The sequence below is a fragment of the Oncorhynchus nerka genome, linkage group LG21 (assembly GCF_034236695.1).
Source record: "Oncorhynchus nerka isolate Pitt River linkage group LG21, Oner_Uvic_2.0, whole genome shotgun sequence".
Taxonomy (NCBI): domain Eukaryota; kingdom Metazoa; phylum Chordata; class Actinopteri; order Salmoniformes; family Salmonidae; genus Oncorhynchus; species Oncorhynchus nerka.
In genome coordinates, this window is record NC_088416.1 from 31373216 (window position 1) to 31398976 (window position 25761).

General features: G+C 43.8%; 1 protein-coding gene across 3 annotated transcripts in view; it reads right to left on the minus strand.

Annotated features, from left to right (window-relative positions):
• The window catches only part of LOC115110601 (protein Hook homolog 2-like), a 38565-nt gene extending 13012 nt beyond the window's left edge, over positions 1-25553 (minus strand). Inside the window, exons 1-2 of one of the 3 annotated variants that reach the window (XR_010460410.1) lie at positions 25477-25553; positions 244-326 (exon numbers count right to left, since the gene is read on the minus strand). Coding sequence is in view for 2 of the 3 variants with exons in the window: in XM_065006594.1 (XP_064862666.1) it covers positions 244-326; positions 25477-25533 (140 nt within the window). In the remaining variant the exon portion in view is untranslated. Of the gene's footprint in view, positions 1-243; positions 327-1178; positions 1420-25476 lie in introns of those variants that run through there. The other 2 variants (XM_065006594.1, XM_029636402.2) reach the window with 2 other exon arrangements.
• Between the last annotated feature and the right edge of the window lie 208 nt (positions 25554-25761).

The window sequence follows — 25761 nt, forward strand, 5'->3', positions numbered from 1 at the left end:
TTGCCACGTTGACATGCTAGTCAGAACTAGGAAATTCAGAAATGTCCAACGTGCTAACTGGTTACAGTTATACACGTGCGACGTTCATCGAATCAGCAAGTCGGACATTTCTGAGTTTCCTAGTTCCGACTAGCATGTGAAGGCGGCATAAATCTCCCAGTTTTCCCAAGCTGAGCTGGTGTCTACTCTTGTGTTAACCCACCACCATCCTCAAAACACACAAAAAAAATGTTGTGCCCTTACATCCTGTGTAGAACGTGTGCAATAGCCACTCCGCTCGTCAGGTCCTGCTTACTGGTGCATGAGGGCACCTGAAATGTCTGTAGCTGGAAGGGTTGGACATGAGAAATGAGAAGAAAATGTGTTAGTGTGTCATTTATTCTACTTCACATGACAATCAATTAGAAATCAACTGATCGAGAAGAGGAACCATGCAAATGCTACTGCCAACACGTTGGGCAAATTGTTTGCTGTTTTAGGATGGGTATCTATTAAGCACTTTGTGACAACTGTTGATTAAAAAAACGGGCTTTAAAAAAATACATTTGATTGATTGTACCGTCTAGAAGTGTGGAAAGCCATTCTACTTATGTACTGTACAGCTAAAGTGTTTGCTAACCACTAAATGATAGACCTCAGCTAGCTACTTAGCTGGCAAGTTGTTTGTAATGCAAGTTAAGAGATCATTCCACATTTCTAGCCAATTTTAATATAGCCTAAACAACCTATATTGTTGTTCCATGGTACATAGTTGAAAAAGTCAGCCATCTCAATGGTACTCAGAGGCTAGCTAGGAGAGTGACACTGGCTTCCTGGGGCTTGGCTAGACCTTTGTACTGATTGCATAAGATGGTGGCTAACTCAGTTGCTGGCTGGAAACTTGAGCTTGTCCAACAAGTACATTTCTGATGTCGACAGTAGACCATCAAAATAATTTAGCTAGCTAGTTAACTTTATTTGACAGTGACAGATAGTTAATAATGTAATTTTTTATTTGAACTGGTTCAAGGCACTATTAACGATAAAATGCCTAGCTACATTTAATTGTAAAAACACCTCATTTCATTTCGCCACATTTCACTGCTAGCGAGAGATCGCTTTGGATGACGACTCAGTCTGGCTAGCAAGATATCCCAGTTACCCAACTTGGCAATCATATTTAACTTTGTAAAACTTACCCAATTTAGTAACGAATCGCATAGCTTTGCTTTATCCAGACTCATTTTGGTTTGTCTAACCGATACTCTGCAGTTAGCACACTAGCAATCGAGACTTTCACCTTCAAACTTAAGATTTTAGTTTTTATCTCACGTCAACAAACCCTGGCCTCCTGTTAGCTAGCTTGACTTTCGCGTTTTATCTCCATGAACCATCCGGGTGAGCCTCCGTAGTAAGAACATTGTCATGGCAACAGATGACAGTATTTCATTTGTTGTTGTCACAGAGTTTCTAAACCCAGAGACGCACGCAACATCGCGAGACTTCCGGAACGCTTGCGAAGCAGACTAGGCCGGGGTTTGGTGTTTGAGAAGTGACAAATTCTTCCTTGGTTGTTAATTTTATCGAAATCTTAAGGCACAACCTAGATTCGAGACAATGTACTAAGTATTTGAACATGTTATTACTCCAACCTCGTGAAATTGACAAACTGACACGTTTTTAGTTATTGCACATGCGCAGCTTGGCGCGAGACAACCGTTACACCCGATTACGTGTTTTTGCGCATGAGCAGTTGCCGCGGTCACGTGCTAGTTGGAACTAGGAAACTCAAATATTTCCAACATTCGTTGAACACGGCACGTGTATAACTACAACAAGTTAGGAGGTTGGACATTTGCGAGTTTCCGAGTCCCGACAAGCACTTGGACGCGGCACCAGCTAGCCAACGTCGCCATGACATCGCCTACAAGCGTGATCAGGTAATTATATTGGAGAAGCAGTTTCTGCCTATCTTCATACTGTACTGTCTTTGTTGTTTGCTCGCCTGTATGTTGCTCAAAACAGAGCGGTATTGTAGAGATAATTTGTGGGCGTTATGTTGTGTATGTTTCGAAAACCTTTAGCATGCTTTTTGGAATTAAAAAATTAATTTGTTCGAAAAAGTTCCACAAAAGAACAGTAGATGGCTCAAGTTGACAAAATGACACAGAACTGAGGAGTGAAGGTGTCTCGAGTCCGAGCAAAACTGATCATGTAACTAGCCTAGCAGAACAAGTACATAAATCAATTATGTTTTAGCAATTAAAATAGAAAACACCATTCCCTCCAGTTGACATTAAAACAAATACCATCTCACTTTGTCAAAAGGTGTTTATCTAGTGGCTGTAAAGCAAGACACAATGTATCACAGCAATTAGCCCAATGGTTTCAATTATTCCAGTGTCTTATTAATTCCCTGTGCCTCTAAGTGCTGATATGCATAGCTCTCACATTGATCTGTCTCCTGAGAAAATGTGCTTTATCAGCTCATTGTGAGGGCCTCCCTGTGTCATAACATGCAGACACACGCTTATTTTCCTAAGTACTCTATCTCCCTGTTTACACCTCTCCCTTCTTGCTCCAATACTCACAGTTCAACCTGATGTATTTGCCAACTTCCTGTTTGCTCTGGCCAGCCCAACAAGTCAGGTTTCCTCCCTGGCCCACCCACTGTAGGCTACCTGCTCTCCTAGAACACCTACTTGTGTGACATGTCTGTTTCACTTCCTACATTGGCTTGTGAAATTATTCACCCCCTTGGCATTTTTCTATTTTGTTGCCTTACAACCTGGAATTAAAATTTATTTTGGGGTTTGTATCATTTGATTTACACAACATGCCTACCACTTTGAAGATGAAAATATTTTTTTATTGTGAAACAAACAAGAAATAAGACAAAACTGAACTTGAGCATGCAAGTTCACCCCCCCCAAACTGCTCCAGCTCCTTCAAGTTGGAGGGGTTCCGTTGGTGTACAGCAATCTTTAAATCATACCACAGATTCTCAATTGGATTGAGGTCTGGGCTTTGACTAGGCCATTTCAAGATTTTTAAATGTTTCATCTTAAACCACTCAAGTGTTGTTTTAGCAGTATGCGTAGGGTCATTGTCCTGCTGGAAGGTGAACCCCCATCCCAGTCTCAAATCTCTGGACTACTGACACAGATTTCCTCAAGAATTTCCCTGTATTTAGTGCCATCCATCATTCCTTCAATTCTGACCAGTTTCCCAGTACCTGCAGATGAAAAGCACCCCCACAGCATGATGCTGCCACCACCATGCTTCACTGTGGGGATGGTGTTCTTGGGGTGATAGGTGGTGTTGGGTTTGCGCCAGACATTATTTCCCTTGATGGCCAAAAAGCTCAATTTTAGTCTCATCTAACCAGAGTACCTTCTTTCATATGTTTGGGGAGTCTCCCACATGCCTGTTGGCGAACACCAAATGTGTTTGCTTATTTTTTTTATTTTAGCAAAGGGTTTTCTCTGGCCACTCTTCCGTAAAGCCCAGCTCTGTGGAGTGTACTGCTGAAAGTGGTCCTATGGACAGATACTTGATTCTCTGCGGTGGAGCTTTGCAGCTCCTTCAGGGTTATATTTGGTCTCTTTGTTGCCTCTCTGATTAATGCCCTCCTTGCCTGGTCCGTGAGTTTTGGTGGGCGGCCCTCTCTTGGCAGGTTTGTTGTGGTGCCATATTCTTTCAATTTTTTAATAATGGATTTAATGGTGCTTCGTGGGATGTTCAAAGTTTATGATATTTTTTTATAACCCAACCCGGAATCTCCACAACTTTGTCGCTGACCTGTTTGGATAGCTCCTTGGTCTTCATGGTGCCGCTTGCTTGGTGGTGTTGCAGACTCTGGGGCCTTTCAGAACGGGTGTGTGTATATATACACACATATATATATATATATATATATATATATATAGATCATGTGACACTTAAATAAAGTCCACCTGTGTGCAATCTAACTAATTATGTGACTTCTGAAGGTCATTGGTTGCACCAGATCTTATTTAGGGGCTTCATAGCAAAGGGGGTGAATACATGTGCAAGCACCACTTAAGTTTTTTATTTTTGATAATTTTTTTGAATTTTTATTTCACTTCACCAATTTGGACTATTTTGTGTATGTGCATTACATGAAATCCAAATAAAAATCCATTTAAATTACAGGTTGTAATGCAACAAAATAGGAAAAACGCCAAGGGGGATGAATACTTTTGCAAGGCACTGTATGTCTCCCAGCCAGACCTGCCTGTAAATTTTGTTTGGTCTCTACTGAATAGTAAACTCAGTCTTAAATGTGGCTTCACCATATTTGTCAAACCACCAGAGCCAATGTTCTGTGTAATATATAAATGTATACATCATTGAAGTATAATACAATAACCCTATGGAATTTATTGAGGGATATTCACGATAATAATAAAAAACAATATTTTATAAGAATGTGTACCTGCCAGTTTGTTATAATGACTCAAATGTTCCCCTACAGGTAGGCTACAACACTATAGTACTGGGTTTACGTGATCCTTTGTGGAAATGGTTTTGACACATATTTACCTGCTCTCCTTCCCACACTCCCCAGTACCCGACCTCTGTGCGGGACACTTCAGGGGTGTGTGCATGTTTGGTTAGTGAGAGGGGGTCGCAACCTGGATAACCCAGAGAAAGAATATGAGACCTGGAAGGAAGTAAGGTTTATGGCTGGGGGTTCGGTGGTTTAGTCATCCACTGAGGGAGGGGTCTGCTGACTAACACCATGTGGTGGGCTGGGGATATTGGCGAGGCCTGAGAGGAGGTTGACTATTTTTGTTCAGCTCCCCCGCCTTCACTCTAATTCCTCTTTTTGCTTGTTCTTTCTTTACATTATTCCCCAGATGTGTTTCCTTCCTGAAAGTCAGAAAGCAGTACTTCTCCTCTTTTCCAACCCCAGTCTGACGCACATGCGTCCTCCAGGGAAGTGGGGAGGGGTGGAGGTGGGGAGGGCAAACAGAAAAAGATTGGGTAATATTTTTTTTAAATGTTGTGGTTTCTTCGGTTGGAAAACTATTTGGTGATGGTTCCTTATTCACTTTTCACGGATCTACACACTTCACAGTTTTCACATCATTGCCTTTTCCACACAGGTTTCAATAACTTTATCCATGGCATAGACACACATGTACAGAGCACATGATTCAGAGTTCTTCTGTTGAAGGCTATCATAATGTCATGCTGATCTGACACTGGTGTATAAGAAGAATAAAGAGCAAACATCTTAGCTCTCATGTTCTCCTTCATGTATTTAGCCTATCCCTGCATATGAATTAAGTTTATGGTCATGAGAAACAATAGCACACTGCGCCTTTAAATAAAGGAATGTGAACAATCCACTGCTGTGCCCAGGCATTGGGGCTGGAATTGGTTGGAATGTTGGCAGAAGTTTCATCTCCCCACAGCTCTTTCCCAGGCCAGGTGTTGGAAAGGCAGGAAAACAAAACTATCTGAAAAGAGGGAATAGAGCAGTGGGGGTGAAAGAGGGAGTGCAGGGTTAGTGAGAGATACACAGAAGTCCAATTAGAACCCAAGCTCTCTAGACATGAAGTCATCCAGCCTATATAGTTCTACTGAAAAGACATAAAATGGGAGGGAAAAACTTGACTGAGATTTACTGCTCCTCCTTATCGGCCGTCTCTTCCTCTGCTCTCTAAAACAGAGATTTATGGCTTTGGCTATATCAGGTATTTGATAAGTGTTCATCACGAAATGCACGCATACAAACACAAGGCAACCTGGCCTAACTGGGTGCTGGGCCACTGACTGTAGTGATGCCTGTAGAACATCGTTCTGGGAGTAGCTAGTCTATACTTTATTATTGTGTAGTTTAGCCCTGTCTGGTGACTCAGTGATAGGTCAATGTAGTTTGAACCACTGAAGTTAAAGTTTATGTTATGTAACAAAGATGAGATGACCCTCAATGTTATTGAAATAGATCTCGCTCTATGCAACAGCCACAACATACCAACCTCCTATTACAAAGCGTGATCCACAGCATCAAACCAGGGGCATTAGCACTGGGTAATACCCTGGATTCAACTAATTGATGTAAACAAGTATATCACTCCCATAGCATCTGGCCATTAAAAACTAGGTGGGCCTCATTTCACTCACCTAGTTTTGCATTCAGAAAGACAATTTTGGTTGGCTTTGCTAAGTGTAAGAGTTTGTAATCCTCTCTCACTCATTCTCTCTCTCCCTCACACACACACACACACACAAACACTCCCATGCAGAGGCAGCACACGGCCAGTGTAGGGTGAGTCACAGTGACCTGGCAGAGAGTGCCTCCCCTTGGGAGAGTCCTTACATGCATCCCTGTGATTATGGCCATATCCCCTGAGGGCATCAGGTGGACCTTCTCTCTGAGCAACGTGAGACCGCCACCCATTGTTAGGTCCACAATGCTGAGCTTACTTGAAAGGTGATTTCGCAAGATGTAAAGGGTTTAGCAGTGTATATCAATAGATAGATGTTTTTGGGCCTGTTCTCCTCCTTTTATAGTGTTGTGTTCCAGTTGTAGTCTAATATGACACCAGTATCGTATGGTTAAAAACATTTTCATTTTGAAGCATATACTATCAGGCATAGCAATCCTATATGAATCATCGCTGCATGCAGAAACATCTTTGTTCTGGTGCTGACAAGAGATCTGCCTGCTGTCCCCTCACCAGGGCCCCATGCAGGGGCAGACTGGCCATCTGGCATTTCGGCAAATGGGCCAGTGTGGGGGCCACAAGAAAAAAAATGGTCCGATGTGTTAGAAATAACAGGGCCAATTTCTAGTCCCAATCTGCCCCATGGGCACAGGATGGTTGACCTCCCTCCTCTGGGAAAAAGCATCTTAGCTTCACACAACACATGGAGATTATATTATACAACCACTGTGTCATGTATAATGTATTTAACAATCTATAAGCTACATTATGACAAGACTGTTACATTTAACTGGCCCTTCGGCATTTTTCCCATGTTGACTTTAGGCCCGGTTGCTTAATAGGAATGTATCAGTTTATTTAACACAACAACACTATAAAGGAGGAGAACGGGGCCAAAACCAGCTATTAATTGATATACACTGCTAAACCCTTTTCATCTTGTGACATGTTTATATTACTTGCATATCTGTAGTGAAGAACATACACAGAGTGAACAAAACATTAGGAACACCTGCACTTTTCATGATATAGACTGATAGGGTGAATGCAGATGAAAGCTATGATCCCTTATTGATGTCACCTGTTAAATCCACTTCAATCATTGTAGATTAAGGGGAGGAAAAGTTTAAAGAAGGATTTTTAAGCTGTGAGACAATTGAGACATGGATTGTGTATGTGTGCCATTCAGAGGGTGAATGGGCAAGACAAAAGATTTAAGGGCCTTTGAACAGGGTATGGTAGTAGGTACCAAGTGCACCGGTTTGTGTCAAGAACTGCAACTCTGCTGGGTTTTTCATACTCAATGGTTTCCTGTGTGTATCAAGAATGGTCCAGCACCCACAAGGGGGAGGGCAACTCAATATTAAGAAGGTATTCCTGATGTTTTGTACAAATAGTGTATACAGTATGTCATCAGCTACAAATAACAAATGCTTGAATCTTGCTAAAAGGAGCTTGGGGACACTGTTTTTCAATTGTAATAGATGTAGTAATTGCAGAGTAAGACTAATAATAGGCTAGACTCCACCTGAACCTGTTTCTCCCAGCACGTGGTGAAGTACTACAAACACACATGTCGCCCACACAGCCTAAACAATGAACCACCCTGTACCACCCTGCACCACCCTGGCCCTTGCCCTTTCAGATACATTCCATACGCCCTTTAACCAAATTGTTGAGACCATTGAGATTGCCTGGTGGCATGGTTGGGGCTGTGTTGAACCTGGGGATGTGTGTGTTTGTGTTGCTACGTGACTGTGCTTGCCGGCATAATGAAGTACTGTACCAGTAAAATGGAACGCATCAATAGTGTGGAGAGAGTGTGTGTGGGGGGGGTTAGAATAAAAAGTCCTCATAAGTATAGTAATACAGAGCTATGTGTGTGTGGTTACTTATGCAATCTCTATACGGTGTGAGACCAAATTCTGAAGATTCTTTTCAAAAAGTGCCTGCCACACCTCCAAGCTTGCACAACTTCCCAAATGTTTTTTTTCTTGTCCACATTCTCCAGACACACACACCCATATTCAGCCGTTTACCCTGCTGCAGATGGCTGCAGCTCTGCCAATTGATGCCCTTCCCTAACAACCTTAATTATACAGCAGGACTTGAGCTCTACTTGTCAACAAGTGTGGGTTCAGAGTGAAGCCACAGCCCTTCACCCAGAGTGACAAGCCACCTGACTCAGCAATCTGGCCCTGTTTACTGGCCCTGTCCACCGCAATCAACATGCCTGCATCTAGCCTGTCTTTAATTCCACTGGGGCATGGACAGTGCAGCGCTTTTAACCCTGTAAGTGCCCTCTCCTCTGTCCCCCCTAATCCTCATCAGAGTCCACACAGAGCTGTCACACAAAGGACGTACACACACACACACACACACACACACACACACACACACACACACACACACACACACACACAGGCAGGTCTGATGGACACTCTTGGACCACACAGGATGGCTAATTCTAGCTTTGAGCGCTATGATGAAACTGTCTCTCATGAGGACCGCCACAGGAAAGAGACCCAGAGTTACCTCTGTTGCAGAGGATAAGTTCATTAGAGTTACCAGTCTCAGAAATTGTAGCCCAACTAAATGCTTCAGAGTTCAAGTAACAGACACATCTCAACATCAACTGTTCAGAGGAGACTGCATGAATCAGGCCTTCATGGTTGAATTGCTACAAAGAAACCACTACTAAAGGACACCAATAAGAAGAATAGACTTGCTTGATCCAAGAAACACGAGCAATCTGTCTTTTGGTCTGATGAGTCCAAATTTGGGATTTTTGGTTCTAACCGCCATAACTTTTTTTTAAATCTTTTTTTTTTACCCCCTTTTTCTCCCCAATTACGTGGTATCCAATTGTTACTAGTTACTTTGTCTCATCACTGCAACTACCATACGGACTCGGGAGAGGCGAAGGTCGAGAGCCAATGCGTCCTCCGAAACACAACCCAACCCAACCAAGCCGCACTGCTTCTTAACACAGCGTGCATCCAACCCGGAAGCCAGCCGCACCAATGTGTACACCGTATACCTAGCGACCTGGTCAGCGTGCACTGCGCCCAGCCCGCCACAGGAGTCGCTAGTACGCGATGAGACAAAAATATCCCCGCCGGCCAAACCCCCCCTAACTCGTACGACGCTGGGGACGGCTGCAACATAGCTCAACCGCCATGTCTTTGTGAGATCCAGAGTAGGTGAACAGCTGATCTCTGCATGTGTGGTTCCCACCGTGAAGCATGTAGGAGGAGATGGTGTGGGGGTGCTTTGCTGGTGACACCTTCAGTGATTTATTTAGAATTGAAGGCACACTTAACCAGAATGGCTACCACAGGATTCTGCAGTAATATGCCATCCCATCTGGTTTGCACTTAGTGTGACGATAATTTGACCCAACATACCTCCAGACTCTGTAAGGGCTATTTGACCAAGAATGGGAGTGATGGAGTGCTGTATCAGATTAACTGGCCTCCACAATCACCCAATATCAACCCAATTGAGATGGTTTGTGATGAGTTGGACCACAGAGTGAAGGCAAAGCAGCCAACAAGTGTTCAGCATATGTGGGAACTCCTTCAAGACTGTTGGAAAAGCATTCCAGGTGAAGCTGGTTGATAGAATGCCAAAAGTGTGCAAAGCTGTCATCAAGGCAGAGTGTCTACTTTAAAATACATGTTAATATATGATGTTTAACACAAAGAAAAACTAGGTGTGTCCAACTTTTAACTGGTACTGTACATAGTCACTTTAATGTTTACATACTGTTTTATCCACTTTATATGTATATACTGTATTTATAATTAACACATCTTAACAAAACATCTTTGCTGTAGGAAATTAAAATAAAAACATTGATGTTCTGTCCTCTCCCAGTCTCTCCTCTCTGTTTGCCTTGACTTGTTTGGCATCCTTCATTCCAGCTGTTCTCCAGATGCAATGTGGGAGGCCGGGGCTGCTTGCCCACCTGTTGCTCTCCCATCTATCTGCCTTTAGCACTGTTAACAGACCAGTCATTGTCTAGGTCTGGGGGTGCAGGGTGTCCTGTACCTCCAGACACTGATCCACTAAGACAGCATCTAGTGACTGATCCAAAACCAGGTGAATTGCTGTCCACTCCGCTCACCCACACAGTGACGGATGGACTGCTCCATTGATTGACATGCCAACCAAGTGACAGACTAACTGATTGGTGACCATACAGACTGAGTGACTGAGTCTCTCCTTCCAGCACAAACTCCTGTCATGTTCTAAACACATTGAATCAGTTTTCGTATCCTTTGAAGATGTTCAAGCCATGGTTACTGCCCTCAAATAAACACTGTTAAGAAGACTGCATAGACATAGACAGAAAAGACTACAAAGTGGTAGTCAATGAAGACTACAAAGTGGTAGACAATGAAGACTACAAAGTGGTAGACAATGAAGCTAATGATAGGAGAGTACAATACAGCTGAGTGAGCAGATACACTCTGGAGGTGTCTGGAAAGGTAGGTGTTAGGATTAGAGCTTTGTTGAAAGCATGACCCCTGTGAACATTCAACCTTTTAATGAAGGGTCAGGTACAGTTCCACCCACTCACATCCTGCAGGGCAGAGAAAAGCAGACCTAATCTCAGGCAGCTCAACCTCACTACTCCACCACTCCCTATCACAATGCATTGCTTTTGTTATCTGTGGGGTGGGCCCTGGCCTTCAGTGTTCACTGATAAATATAACATTGGTGTGTAAACTGCAGCCTATAGTAGGCTACTGTACCTAGGTCCAATGTAATGGAACCTAATAATGCATAGATATCTCTTATGTGCATTTATTGGTTTAACATTGACTTAAAGAGTCAGCAAGCCTATATACAGTATTAGTGTCTCATAGGCATCCATATACATTTGTGATAAATAAATGTGCGTTACGTTCGTCATAAGGATCAGACCAAGGCGCAGCGTGGTATGCGTACATTCTCTTTTTAATGAATGAACAACCAAACGAAACGTGAAACTATATAAACTAGTGCTGACAGGCAACTAAACATAGACAAGATCCCACAACTAACAATGGGTAAAATGGCTACCTAAATATGATCCCCAATCAGAGACAGTGATAAACAGTCTCTGATTGGGAACCATATCGGGCCAACATAGACATACAAAAACCCTAGACATACAACAACTAGAGTACCCACCCTAGTCACACCCTGACCTAACCAAAATATATAGAAAAACAGAATCTAAGGTCAGGGTGTGAAAATGTGTTATAAATGCCCATTGTCATCCATTGACATATGCCATCCAGACTCTCTCACCACTCACAAATCACATACTTAAACAATGGAGAGGAGAAGTCCCCCAAATTGCCAGTAGCTCTGGAAATGTCTGTTAAATTATGCCTGTTTTAAGCCCAAAAAATGTAGGGCAACTGGACAGGATCCAACTAACCAAAAGCTTCTTAAGTGATTATATTAACCAGGTGGTAAATTAAAAAGGTGGTAAATTAAGTTTTGGCAGTTGGTGAGCCCAGCTAAAGAAAAGCCAATGATCTGGTTTTGGGTCCAAAACAAAGAGATCTGTCTAACAAGCCTTCCTTCCCCCGCACTGCTAACAAACTTTCAAATGGACACGTCCACAATTACCCATTCGTCTGAAGGAAAGATTAAACAGCCACACAGACAAACATTAACCCAGAGCCTGACCCCACAGCCTGTCAAAAAAAGATAAATGCCTGGGACTGGGAGAAAAAAAGGAAACAACATTCCTGTTCCCGTAAATCGTGAAGGGGGAGGGGGATTTTGGGAAGTTCGGTGAGTCATCACTTTCTTTTCTATCGGCGCTCCCCCCGGCGTTGGTCCACAGACTCTGAATACCTCCACTACAGTTTTCCCTGTCATGCTTTGCAGCAGGCCGTATCGAATTTTGACAAGCGACTCACACAGTGCTCGTCCTGCGTTTGCAGCTGCCTGGCCGGCTGTGACTGCTGGCGGGAGCTCTTTGAAGTGTAGAACAGAGATAGTAGCCTAGCAGTCAACACTGAAACTTGGTTGGATAACAAGAAAGACCTCCAACAGCTAGAGGGTCCGGAAAAAGCCCCTAACTGCTACTGAACTATCATTTGTCACTCCAACCTGTCATTGAATGTGGTAAGCGCGTGCCAAGTGCTTGTCCAGGCGTGGTCAAGAGGATATTTAAAACATGGTAGAGCTAAAACATGGTAGAGGTAAAACATGGGAGAACCACACAATGGTAAGTATTTATACAGTGGGGAGAAGAAGTATTTGATAACCTGCCAAATCAGCAGTGTTTCCTACTTACAAAGCATGTAGAGGTCTGTCATTTTTATCATAGGTACACTTCAACTGTGAGAGACGGAATCTAAAACAAAAATCCAGAAAATCACATTGTATGATTTTTAAGTAATTAATTTGCATTTTATTGCATGACATTAGTATTTGATACATCAGAAAAGCAGAACTTAATACTTGGTACAGAAACCTTTGTTTGCAATTACAGAGATCATACATTTCCTGTAGTTCTTGACCAGGTTTGCACTCACTGCAGTGGGGATTTTGGACCACTCCTCCATACAGACCTTCTACAGATCCTTCAGGTTTCGGGGCTGTCGCTGGGCAATACGGACTTTCAGCTCCCTCCAAAGATGTTCTATTGGGTTCAGGTCTGGAGACTGGCTAGGCCACTCCAGGACCTTGTGATGCTTCTTACGGAGCCACTCCTTAGTTGCCCTGGCTGTGTGTTTTAGGTCGTTGTCATGCTGGAAGACCCAGCCATGACCAATCTTCAATGCTCTTACTGAGGGAAGGAGGTTGTTGGCCAAGATCTCGCGATACATGGCCCCATCCATCCTCTCCTCAATGCAGTGCAGTCGTCCTGTCCCCTTTGCAGAAAAGCATCCCCAAAGAATGATGTTTCCACCTCCATGCTTCACGGTTAGGATGGTGTTCTTGGGGTTGGACTCATCCTTCTTCTTCCTCCAAACACGGTGAGTGGAGTTTAGACCAAAAATCTCTATTTTTGTCTCATCAGACCACATGACCTTCTCCCATTCCTCCTCTGGATCATCCAGATGGTCATTGGCAAACTTCAGACCGGCCTGGACATGCGCTGGCTTGAGCAGGGGGACCTTGCATGTGCTGCAGGATTTTAATCCATGACGGCGTAGTGTGTTACTAATGGTTTTCTTTGAGACTGTGGTCCCAGCTCTCTTCAGGTCATTGACCAGGTCCTGCCGTGTAGTTCTGGGCTGATCCTTCACCTTCCTCATGATCATTGATGCCCCAAGAGGTGAGATCTTAAATGGAGCCCCAGACCGAGGGTGATTGACCGTCATCTTGAACTTCTTCCATTTTCTAATAATTGCGCCAACAGTTGTTGCCTTCTCACCAAGCTGCTTGCCTATTGTCCTGTAGCCCATCCCAGCCTTGTGCAGGTCTACAATTGTATCCCTGATGTCCTTACACAGCCCTCTGGTCTTGGCCATTGTGGAGAGGTTGGAGTCTCTGTGGACAGGTGTCTTTTATACAGGTAACGAGTTCAAACAGGTGCAGTTAATACAGGTAATGAGTGGAGAACAGGAGGGCTTCTTAAACAAAAACTAACAGGTCTGTGAGAGCACAGGTCTGTGAGAGCCGGAATTCTTACTGGTTGGTAGGTGATCAAATACTTATGTCATGTAATAAAATGCAAATTAATTACTTAAAAATCATACAATGTGATTTTCTGGATTTTTGTTTTAGATTCCGTCTCTCACAGTTGAAGTGTACCTATGATAAAAATTACAAACCTGCAAAATCGGCAGCATCAAATACTTGTTCTCCCCACTGTATATCTCATGGAGAGAACCACATATTTTATTGTCATTATTTCCCCTATTTCTGGACAGCCTTTCTGTTTGACCATTCATCCACCCTCAAAGCGGTTCATTTCACAAATGGTCTGACATCATTCTGTGGTTAGGTTCTAAGTTCTTTCCCCCCACCAGGACCCCTGGCCCCCTGCAACCACACAACACCCTCACTACCCCAATTAGAAAACGTTTAGCCTGCAAACCAAGCACCTCTCCCCCCTCTTCAATATATGGGACATGTATCACTCTTTAATGACAGACTCCGCAAGAGAAGACGTCACCGTCCGCAACACACCAACATACAACAAAAGGGCCCCGTCCCACTCTCCCTTCTGCTTCACCACAGTGACCTCACATGATGGATCGGCTTCAGTCTCACTGGACTCTTTGTGCCACAGTAACCACTGTGGTATGTGGCCCATGAGGCCACACTGCTGCTGCCACTGATGAGCAACACTGAGCAATAATAACAATTGGAAAGAAAAAGCCCCACTTCACAGTCACGGTTGTTAGGCTACCATGAAAGTGTCATCAGGTAGTTGATATAAAACAGAGATCCTTCTAGGCTATGTTAAGTGCATGGTCTTCATTCGGCTGGCTGCGCTGTTTATTAGTGGTGGGAGTAAAGGCCTGTGTTTGTCAGTTGTGCTGTTGTGATGTGGGCCCATGCTCTCTCTGTGTCGCCTGCCTGTCAGGCTCCATTCGGAGGGTTGCCAGTTGCTGTCGCAGGCCATTTGTTCGTCATCAGTCACAAACACACATTGTGTTCAAAACAATAGCTGTCATTTCCATGCAAACCCTCCCTCCCCCTCTGTTGCTTTCACTTAGGAAGACAGGCGTAAAGCCACTTCCACACACTAAAACATGAGCTGCTCATACAGCGCTATTTTTTATAACACTCACCCTTTTCTGATTAAGATTAAACACACACACAGACACAATCATCAATATATTTTTGTTAAACCACAATACACATCTCACAGCAATTACACACACACACACAACTCCCTTTCAGTTTCCAGGGAGACTAAATCCCTTTTAATAGCGTTTCTGTTAATGTGGTCCCCGGTGTAAACACGCGGACACATACAGTATTTCAGTCAAGCACAAAAATACACAGACCTTCCGTTTGAAACAGGAAAAAAATAAAACAACCTCTGCAGTGATTTATGAAAAACAAACTGCTTTACTTCTCCAAACCCCTGGTGTGGTTTTCCTTCAAACGCAGCCTAGCGGGCTGACTCACTGACTGAAGTGCAGAGCATTTCCACATCCATTTTGTTCCACTGAAATAGTGCAGAAAAACAGGGAGCATAACAGAGGGAGGAAGAGATTGGATGGATCTGGAAGCTATTAGCAGCTGAATCACAGAGAGAAAGAACGAGAGATGGAGGGAGGGATCGGCACATGATTGCCATTATGATTTTAATATCTTTGTGTGTGTGTGGATCATTAGATCGTTATTTGCAGACTGGTTATTTTGCAGCAAGGGGGGGGGTGAAGAATTTAACTGTCTGGGTCTAATCGCCTTTCTTTTTCAACTCTCGCTGCCTTGCCCACATTTCCACTGTCGAGTAATAAAGCCTTATCTGTCTGCATATCTGTTGTCTCGGTTCTGTTATCTCTCTCTTTCATGCTTCCTTCCTCTCTAAGCGTGCAGCTACTACCGCCCTCCCTCTCTGCCACCAGTATACCCTGATGGCACTGATAGAATAATCTTCAAGAGAAACATAATTGCTTTGAGACACATTTGGGCACAGGTCCAACACTGAATTGTAGTTTTTTGTTAGGGCTTGCTCTGTAGTAAGTTTAGACTGAGTGAATGGATCTAACACTGGGCAGCCGCAGACAGATTCCCCAGGAGAAAGTTCTGCTATCGTGGATCTGGTCTCTGGTCTAGCCGTCATGTCCATGAAGAGGCCCCCAACACGAGGTGGTGGCTAGATTGGGATGGGATTTTACTCGTGACTCAGCCACACGAATCACAAGGGATGCTCAGTGTCCGACTCACCAAGAACCAGAAGCCACAGACAAACATCCACACACGTACATACAGTGGGGAGAACAAGTATTTGATACACTGCCTATTTTGCAGGTTTTCCTACTTACAAAGCATGTAGAGGTCTGTCATTTTTATCATAGGTACACTTCAACTGTGAGAGATGGAATCTAAAACAAAAATCCAGAAAATCACATTGTATGATTTTTAAGTAATTAATTAGCATTTTATTGCATGACATAAGTATTTGATACATCAGAAAAACAGAACTTAATATTTGGTACAGAAACCTTTGTTTGCAATTACAGAGATCATACATTTCCTGTAGTTCTTGACCAGGTTTGCACACACTGCAGTGGGGATTTTGGCCCACTCCTCTATACAGACCTTCTCCAGATCCTTCAGGTTTCGGGGCTATCGCTGGGCAATACGGACTTTCAGCTCCCTCCAAAGATGTTCTATTGGGTTCAGGTCTGGAGACTGGCTAGACCACTCCAGAACCTTGAGATGCTTCTTACGGAGCCACTCCTTAGTTGCCCTGGCTGTGTGTTTCGGGTTGTTGTCATGCTGGAAGACCCAGCCAAGACCCATCTTCAATGCTCTTACTGAGGGAAGGAGGTTGTATGCCAAGATCTCACGATTCATGGCCCCATCCATCCTCTCCTCAATATGGTGCAGTCGTCCTGTCCCCTTTGCAGAAAAGCATCCCCAAAGAATGATGTTTCTACCTCCATGCTTCACTGTTGGCATGGTGCTCTTGGGGTTGTACTCATCTTTCTTCTTCCTCCAAACACGCAAGTGGAGTTTAGACCAAAAAGCTTTATTTTTGTCTCATCAGACCACCTGACCTTCTCCCATTCCTCCTCTGGATCATCCAGATGGTCATTGGCAAACTTCAGACGGGCCTGGACATGCGCTGGCTTGAGCAGGGGGAGCTTGCGTGTGCTGCAGGATTTTTATCCATGATGGCGTAGTGTGTTACTAATGGTTTTCTTTGAGACTGTGGTCCCAGCTCTCTTCAGGTCATTGACCAGGTCATGCCGTGTAGTTCTGGGCTGATCCCTCACCTTCCTCATGATCATTGATGCCCCACGAGGTGAGATCTTGCATGGAGCCCCAGACCGAGGGTGATTGACCGTCATCTTGAACTTCTTCCATTTTCTAATAATTGCGCCAACAGTTGTTGCCTTCTCACCAAGCTGCTTGCCTATTGTCCTGTAGCCCATCCCAGCCTTGTGCAGGTCTACAATTGTATCCCTGATGTCCTTACACAGCCCTCTGGTCTTGGCCATTGTGGAGAGGTTGGAGTCTCTGTGGACAGGTGTCTTTTATACAGGTAACGAGTTCAAACAGGTGCAGTTAATACAGGTAATGAGTGGAGAACAGGAGGGCTTCTTAAACAAAAACTAACAGGTCTGTGAGAGCCGGAATTCTTACTGGTTGGTAGGTGATCAAATACTTATGTCATGCAATAAAATGCAAATGAATTACTTAAAAATCATACAATGTGATTTTCTGGATTTTTGTTTTAGATTCCGGCTCTCACAGTTGAAGTGTACCTATGATCAAAAATTACAGACCTCTACATGCTTTGTAAGTAGGAAAACCTGCTAAATCGACAGTGTATCAAATACTTGTTCTCCCCACTGTAGATATTGACACACACACACAAACATGTGCACACACACACATGCACCCCGTGTGATGTGATTGACAGCAGCATTTGAAACCATGCCAGTTATGTGGTGTGATTGACAGCCATGCAAGGAGGACAGTATTCCTTCCCCTCGCGCTGCTGCTCTGTGTCAGACTCCATGGGGAAATGTTATGTTCTGCTCTTATTCACGCCCACACACCCACAGAGCGAGAGAGAGAGAGACACTGTAGGAGCAGTCTAGTTTTGGGTGAGAATGTGAGATCTAGACACAGAAATAGGGACAACCCCATCCAATCAGGTTTTTTTTTCTTTTTCTATCAGGTGGTTTACTCTCAGGAGAAGAACCATACTCTACAAGAGAGTGAGAATCAGTTACTTTATCAATAATGTTCTACCATCACTTTCTGTACAAGTGCATTGACGGAAGTACATTGCATCATTCATCTAACAGTTTGAGGTGATTACGGATTTTAATTTGAGCCAGTTTGGAAAATAATCCTGCTGCAACAGGAAATGTGTATTATAATTCATATTTTTTTTGTAAGGTTTGACACATTTTTCATTAGGGCAAATCAAGTCTGAAATGTTAAAGTATAGGTATTAACCTGGAATACACTAGACGTTAGGAAAAAGTCCTGCAACAACCGGTTGATCGAATTAAGATACGGAATCTGTATAAATGTTTCATCCACACTAATGCAGCACACCTTGTAAACTGTTACGACCTGATTGCTAATATTTCCATCGTGCCACTGTGGTGGCCTCTCAGTCTAGATGCAGTGTAAATCAATAACATGATACTGGTCTGATTACAACCACCCACAGGATACTGGGCTTATTTTCCGATTGGTTGGTCTGGTTCCTCATGTGAAAGAGATATGTGTTGGACTACAGCAGTTAGTGATAAGAGCTCTAATGTGACCCAGCCTCTTCTCTCCCTCGTCCCCTGTGGTCTGACACACCTGAGGTCAATAAGGAGAACATGGGCATCACAGAGGGATTTCACCTTGAGATGAGTAACTCTTCTGCCTTAGTGGAAAGATCCCATTTCCGTCTGCCTCTGTGTGAGGCCCTCCTGTCACAATGGCATTAGTGGTTATTAATCACCAGCTTGGCTGTTTGTTAAGACAAAAAGGACGAGGTGGGTGGGCGGACAGGTCATCAAGCATGTATGATGACCTGGCTTAGAGAGTGACCATGGAATATAAAAGAAAAGGTTTTACACAACACTTCCTTTCAAAGTATTATCATTAGCCCCTTGGTCATGGAATGTAAGCAGAAATGTGTAGTGTTGCACCCGTGTAGGATAAGCTTTGAGGTGTAAGATGGGATGATTGGAGGTGGCTTTTTGAGTTCGAGATACTGATGCTCAACACTATAATACACACGCCACTGTTTTTGTTTTTTTATCACAGATGAACTTCATATGGTGTCACCCTGAGGTCAGAGAGATGTCACACTTTAAACGGAGACTGGTCATTTGCAACAGACTTGCTTTTTTTCTCAAAGCAGATTTATTGTTGTCTGGTCACAGACCTTAGCAGGTGAGGACTGTGTTTGTTTTTTGAGTGAAACAAGGAACACTACAAAGGGAAATACCCCAAGTTAACAGGAAGTTATAACACCTTTGCTTCCATGTTAAAGTTCAGCAACGTTGGTATTTCCTGTAGATATCACATACTGTACCATAAACAAAGTACAATATAAGCTTACTGGAGTCGCTCAAGTACATTAAATACAAACACATATGGTTTGAAGCCATAAAGCTCATTATTGAATGAATGGAACGACATGGTTGGCAAAGACACTGACCACTTCACATGACTAACACCATCTGGCTCTTCCTTCCTCTCAACTCCTTTATGGAAATATTGTGTCTGAGTGGAATGTTTTTAGCCTCCTACTATGTATCGTTAACCCATTTCCCCTTGCTAATTCAGACACATCTGAATGGTGAGGTCACAGCTTCCTTGCCTTGTGGTTTGGGAGGCGATTGTGCAACGTTCCTCACTGACGTACAACTTGTACTTAATGACTCGGATTGCTCAAAACTCCTGGCCTCCTGTGTGTACGTGTCTGGCTGTAAGTCTCTTGTAGAAGCACATTCAAATTGCTATAGCACAGGATGCATCACCTTTACACCCCAAACAGACAGAGACATGACAATATATTTGTGATTTAAATGAATTCACACAGTTTAGAAGACTCAGCAACAGGTTTGGGCTGAAAGCACTGCAAGCATGTAACCTCCTGGGCATCCTGCCACAGCTGCTGTTCCAGAACCTGTCTGGTAAATTCACTCTGACTGGAAGAGGCTCTGACCAGGATAGGCTGAGAGAAAATTAGTCTGGATGGATGCCCTTTGACAGGTGGAGAAATACAATGACAGGAAGAGGAAAATACAATGACATTGTGTGGGAAAGTCCACACACTGTAGGCCTATGGCCACATTTCTCATTGGAGGCTTTGCATTCTGATTTCATCAGACACAGATGCACCCATGTGTTAGCCATCTGACACCTTTTAATACACACTTATTATATTTCAATGCAATGATTGGAAGATGATATCTGATATGGTTGTGTGCTCGTTAGATGAACTATTATATGTATCAATTAATTGTATTTTCTGATTCCAAGCATTCCTTGTTCTCTCTTTCGCTCTCTCTGTGTGTTCAAACTAAGTGTGTGGGTGGGGTTGGATAGATTCACACATGTTTTTCCAGGCACAGGATCAAAGTCAGTCAGGTGGCCTGACTCTAGCTAGCTCGGGGGTTTATATGTCATTTTGAAGCAAATAGAGAATGGAAAGAAGAACCAGGGGAACTCACAGGTCCCTTTCATGTTGGTCCACAAAACAGTTACCAGACTGCACACTCATGAATAACATTTTAGCAACGAGTCATGTCAACTAGAGTCTCGGGCCTTTTCTGGACACTACAAATTATATACAGTACACACACAGAGAGAACAAAAATATAAAAGCAAGATGCAGGAATTTCAAAGATTTTACTGAGTTACAGGAAATCACTTAATTTAAATATATTAATTAGGCCCTAATCTATGGATTTCACATGACTGGGAATACAGTTATGCGTGGATCAGAAAACCAGTCAATATCTGGTGTGACCAGCATTTGCCTCATGCAGTGCGACACATCTCCCTTGCGTAGAGTTGATCAGGCTGTTGATTGTGGCCTGTGGAATGTTCTCCCACTCCTCTTCAATGGCTGTGTGAAGTTCCTGGATATTGACCGAAACTGGAACACGTTGTCATAAACGTCCATCCAGAGCATCCCAAACATGTTCAATGGGTGTCATGTCTGGTGAGTATACAGGCCATGGAAGAACTGGGACATTTTCAGCTTCCAGGGATTGTGTACAGATCCTTGCGACATAGGGCTGTGCATTATCAAGCTGAAACATTAGGTTTTTGCACGACAATGGGCCTCAGGATCTCGTCACGATATCTCTGTGCATTAAAATTGCCATGGATAAAAAGCAATTGTGTTTGTAGCTTATGCCTTGACATCAGCAAACCACTCACCCACACGACGCCATCTGCCCGGTACAGTTGAAACTGGGATTCATCCCTAAAGAGCACACTTCTCCAGCATGCCAGTGGTCATCGAAGGTGAGTGTCAGAGTCTAGGTGATGTGGTTAAGACGGAGTCAGGCGCAGGACACAGAGATGAGTAATAATAGTAACTTAACTCAAAAATAATCTTCCAACAAGGAGAACAAAAATCCAGAATCACATAAACGAGACAACTGACAACAATAAATACGCACAAAACCATAATGGCTCCAGAGGGTTAAATAGGGAAATAATTCAAACTTAATGGGGACCCAGTGTGTACAATACAGACAAAACAAATGGAAAAATAAATTGCGTGAACAAGGAGAGGCACCAACTTCGGCGGAAGTCGTGACAGTGAGCCTTTGCCCACTGAGGTTGGTTATAACACCAAACTGCAGTCAGGTCATGACTCTGATGAGGACGATGAGTACGCAGATGAGCATCCCTGAGACGGTTTGTGCAGAAATTCTTCAGTTGTGCATTTTAGAGAAATAAGCTTTTTGTGTATGGAACATTACTGGGATCTTTTATTTCAGCCCATGAAACATAGGACCAACACTTTACATGTTGTGTTTATGAATTTGTTCAGTATACATACATATATACATATACTCTGTCTTTATATACATATACTGTGCCTTTATGCAGTCCAATCTGTCAATGCACATAGATAACACTAATACTGATAAAATCCAGTATTTAAAACAGTGACAGAATCTGATTATATGACGTTCCATATGCAATCACTTCATGCCAAGAGAGCGAGAGAAGTGAAAGGGATGGTGGGAGAGAGTGAGAGGAGGACTGGGGGTGTGAGAGGAGGAGACAGGAGGAGAGAGAGCAGGGTTGCCAGGGCTCTAAAGCCGGTCTGTAATGGCTTGCGTCAGTCAAGCTATTCTCAGGCACAGATGCACGCAGGTACATGGGCATGAACACACACACACCTGCGCATGGGGGAAATATCCCTGTCAAAATCTAATTAGATTCCACCACCATTGTGGTCTTTTTTCCTCCCTCCATTTTTACCAGTCTTTTTTCCCCTCCTTCCTTACCTAACATCTCTCCCACGCCACTCTACAGACCCTCGGGCTGTTGCCCTGGCAACAGCTGCTTCCTGTTTGTCTGTCTGGCTTTCCACAGGGGAGGGAGTGGACATTGATCATTAATGACCATAGATAGGCCATGGGCGGGGAAAAGGCCTGGGGTATAGCATTAACTCCTCCAACCTGTAATGTAACATGTCCACTATCTCCCTTTAGGGTTTTAAACTTAGTCTGTTATTCCTTAAACTACCCTGGGTCACATATTTCATTGCCATAGTGGGCATTAGCTACTGTTTTTTTTATTGGGGCCATCTGATCAAGCCAGTTAATGAAGGCTGTGATCCCAGACCTCTGTAAACACGGTTAATATGAGTTCTACTGACCTGTGAATACGGCTGCTCTCTTTGCCTGATTACTGTGAAGAAGGTCAATCAAGCCAGCCATGCATAATGAGGCCTCAGAGCTAAGAGCAAAGGCAATTTATCTAATTGCCTCCACTGGTTCCCTTTACGTTATGTTTAAAAACACTACAAGATTGATAATAAAGCCATACTTTATGAAGCTTGATGTACTTATACTATGCTGTACTCAAGAGACAGTGTTTCAGTCAGGGTCGTAGTCCATTTCATATAAATCCAAACCAATTAATATTAATAAATTCCCTTCATCAAAAGATAAGGGAATATATCTAATAAATCCTCATGGTGCATTATGGGGATTTTTTTCACTCATGAATTGACTGGAGCTGAAGTGAAATTTACTTTAACTCCTCTTGTCTCTGCAATTTAAAACAGACTTCAACAGGAACTAAACTACAGTAAATTGTTGCACTACCATCAAAGCAGTGTTGCTGACAAGACTGTGCTTTAGAACAAGGCAAGCTTCTATGGGTTTGCATCTTCCTGACAGCTGGTGAGCTCTTAAAGTGGCAGCACACGGCAAAGGCTCCGTGCAGGATTTTCTCCACACTACAATGTCAAACCTGTCTTGTCACCACTTGAGAGTAAATTCCATGCTTTGTGATTGGAGGATGTCAAGTCAAAAAGATAAATGTACTTTAGCTGCAGATGAAAGAGCTTTGAAGTAATTGTCTCTGCAGTGAAAATCCGAAAATGACACCCGCTGTATTTGATTAAGCATACCAGGCGAAGTTCAAGACTTCAACCCTCTTAACAGTGTTTGATAAATGCTTGGAATGACATCAAAACACTTCTCCCAAGGCTTTTGTATAAAAAGAAGCCAGTCAGTTAAAATCCCAGTGTTTGGTGACAAGAGGTGTGTAACCATTCCTTGACCAAACAATAGTTTCTTCAGAAATGTCTCAAATTCATAACATGAGGGGAACGGCGTATGTAGGACAAGTATCCAATTTCATCCCCGTTTGTTTTTTTCTCCCTCACAAACTACCAGAAGATAAAAAGAGTAGAAAAAGAGAGCTAAAAAGAGGGAGACTTCAAAGTGGGAGAAGATTTCCTTTTAACAGAGTTCTCCAAAGACCACATCAAACAAGGGAAACCGAATGGGGGGAGGGAAAGTGTGTGTGAGGGGGCTGGCATCATAACATTGCACAACCTTGCAGAGCTGCATCTAGGCTACACTAGTCCCTGCCGAGCAAGCAGACGAATAGAGCTTGACAATTCTGATAAAGCGTTTAGTGTGTGTCTTTTCTTTCTTGTTCTGGGAGGCCTCTCAAACACCCAGAGTGCACTTCACCACAGCGGCTGCCAAGGAGACGATCAGAGGGTGGCCTTGCAGCCCACACACACGCTCACGCACACTCACCTACCCCATTAGGGCTCCATTGTACACACATGCACACACACAAGCAGCGCACACACACTTCAAACCAATGCTCTCTTATCTTGTTTACAACAGTGATGGTATTGATCGTTGCACACAGATATTTACAACACATTCTATTTCAAGGGTTCAGTACACACCCACACACTCTGTCCCACTGAAGCACACACATACACCCCCCCCCCCCTCAAACCAAACACACACACACTACCCCTCACATCAAACACACACCAACCCTAACACCAAACACACACCACCCCTCTCAAACACACACCACCCCTCACATCAAACACACACACACCAACCCTCACACCAACACACCACCCCTCACACACACATCACCCCTCACACCAGACACACACACACACACACCACTCCTCACACCAGACACCCCCTCATACCACACACCCCCTCATACCACACACACACCCCCTCACACCAAACACACACACTACCCCTCACACCACACACACACCCCCTCACACCAAACACACACACTACCCCTCACACACACACACACTACCCCTCACACCACACACACACACTACCCCTCACACCACACACACACACCACCCCTCACACCACACTTGACATCAAACACACACTATGTAAAAACAACACTTTTTTTCCCTCCTCCCCCCACTTTTTTCTACTGCTACTTACAGCTATTTAGCCCACATGTAGTTAGATAATTACAAGTACAGTATATTCCTAATTTCCTCTATCTCCAAGTGCTGGATTTTCACCCACCGCAGCCAATCTTGGCATTTCATGGAAACCCACTAATATCGTCCATGGCAAATACCATAGAATCAGCTCCAATACAGAGACCCATTGTTGAACAGAACCTGACTTCTGACCTATATTCACCAAGGCTACCAGGGAGATTCAGGCATGGGGTTCTCAGTCTGGTTCTGTGACAATGGCAATGAAAAAAGGCCATTCAAATGAAATAGGTCTGAATAGAATACCATTCCAACCCACGGTCTGTCTGTCAGCCTGTCTGACCCTGTGTCTGCTGTCCTTCCTCCTGGTTCGGTGTCTCCTTGCCCTCTGGCAGACTGCCCATTGCCCCCCCCAGCCTCTCCCTCTGACTATACATGTCTGCCCCTGGGGCTTTTCAGACTTCCTGGTTTCTGGTTATTGTGATGCCTCTCTTCCTTTCTAAGCTATCACAGCATCACCTCGTGTGAATCACAACCAGAAAGAAGCAGGCTAAAGCCCTCCCATTGACCCTGGGTAAAAACCTGGTTAAATACCTTCCAGGAAAATCTGCTTTGCAATTTGTTGATTACGTTTCCTAGATTACCCACACATTCACAGATACACAATATACATTTCCGTGTGTCGCTGTTGACCACATTTACCTGTTTCTGGGATGGCAGGGCGAACTGGACCCAGATCAGTGTTTCAAGGAGCTTCATAAGGAGGCCAAGTGTAGGTGCAGGTTGTAAAAGAGAGAGGGATAGAGGGAGGGAGGAGAGAGAGTAGAAGAAAGAAAGGGGCAGAGAGGGATAGAGAACGGGAGGGAGAAGGAGAGAGTAGAAGAAAGAAAGGGGCAGAGAGGGATAGAGAACGGGAGGGAGGAGAGAGAGTAGAAGAAAGAAAGGGGCAGAGAGGGATAGAGAACGGGAGGGAGAAGGAGAGAGAGT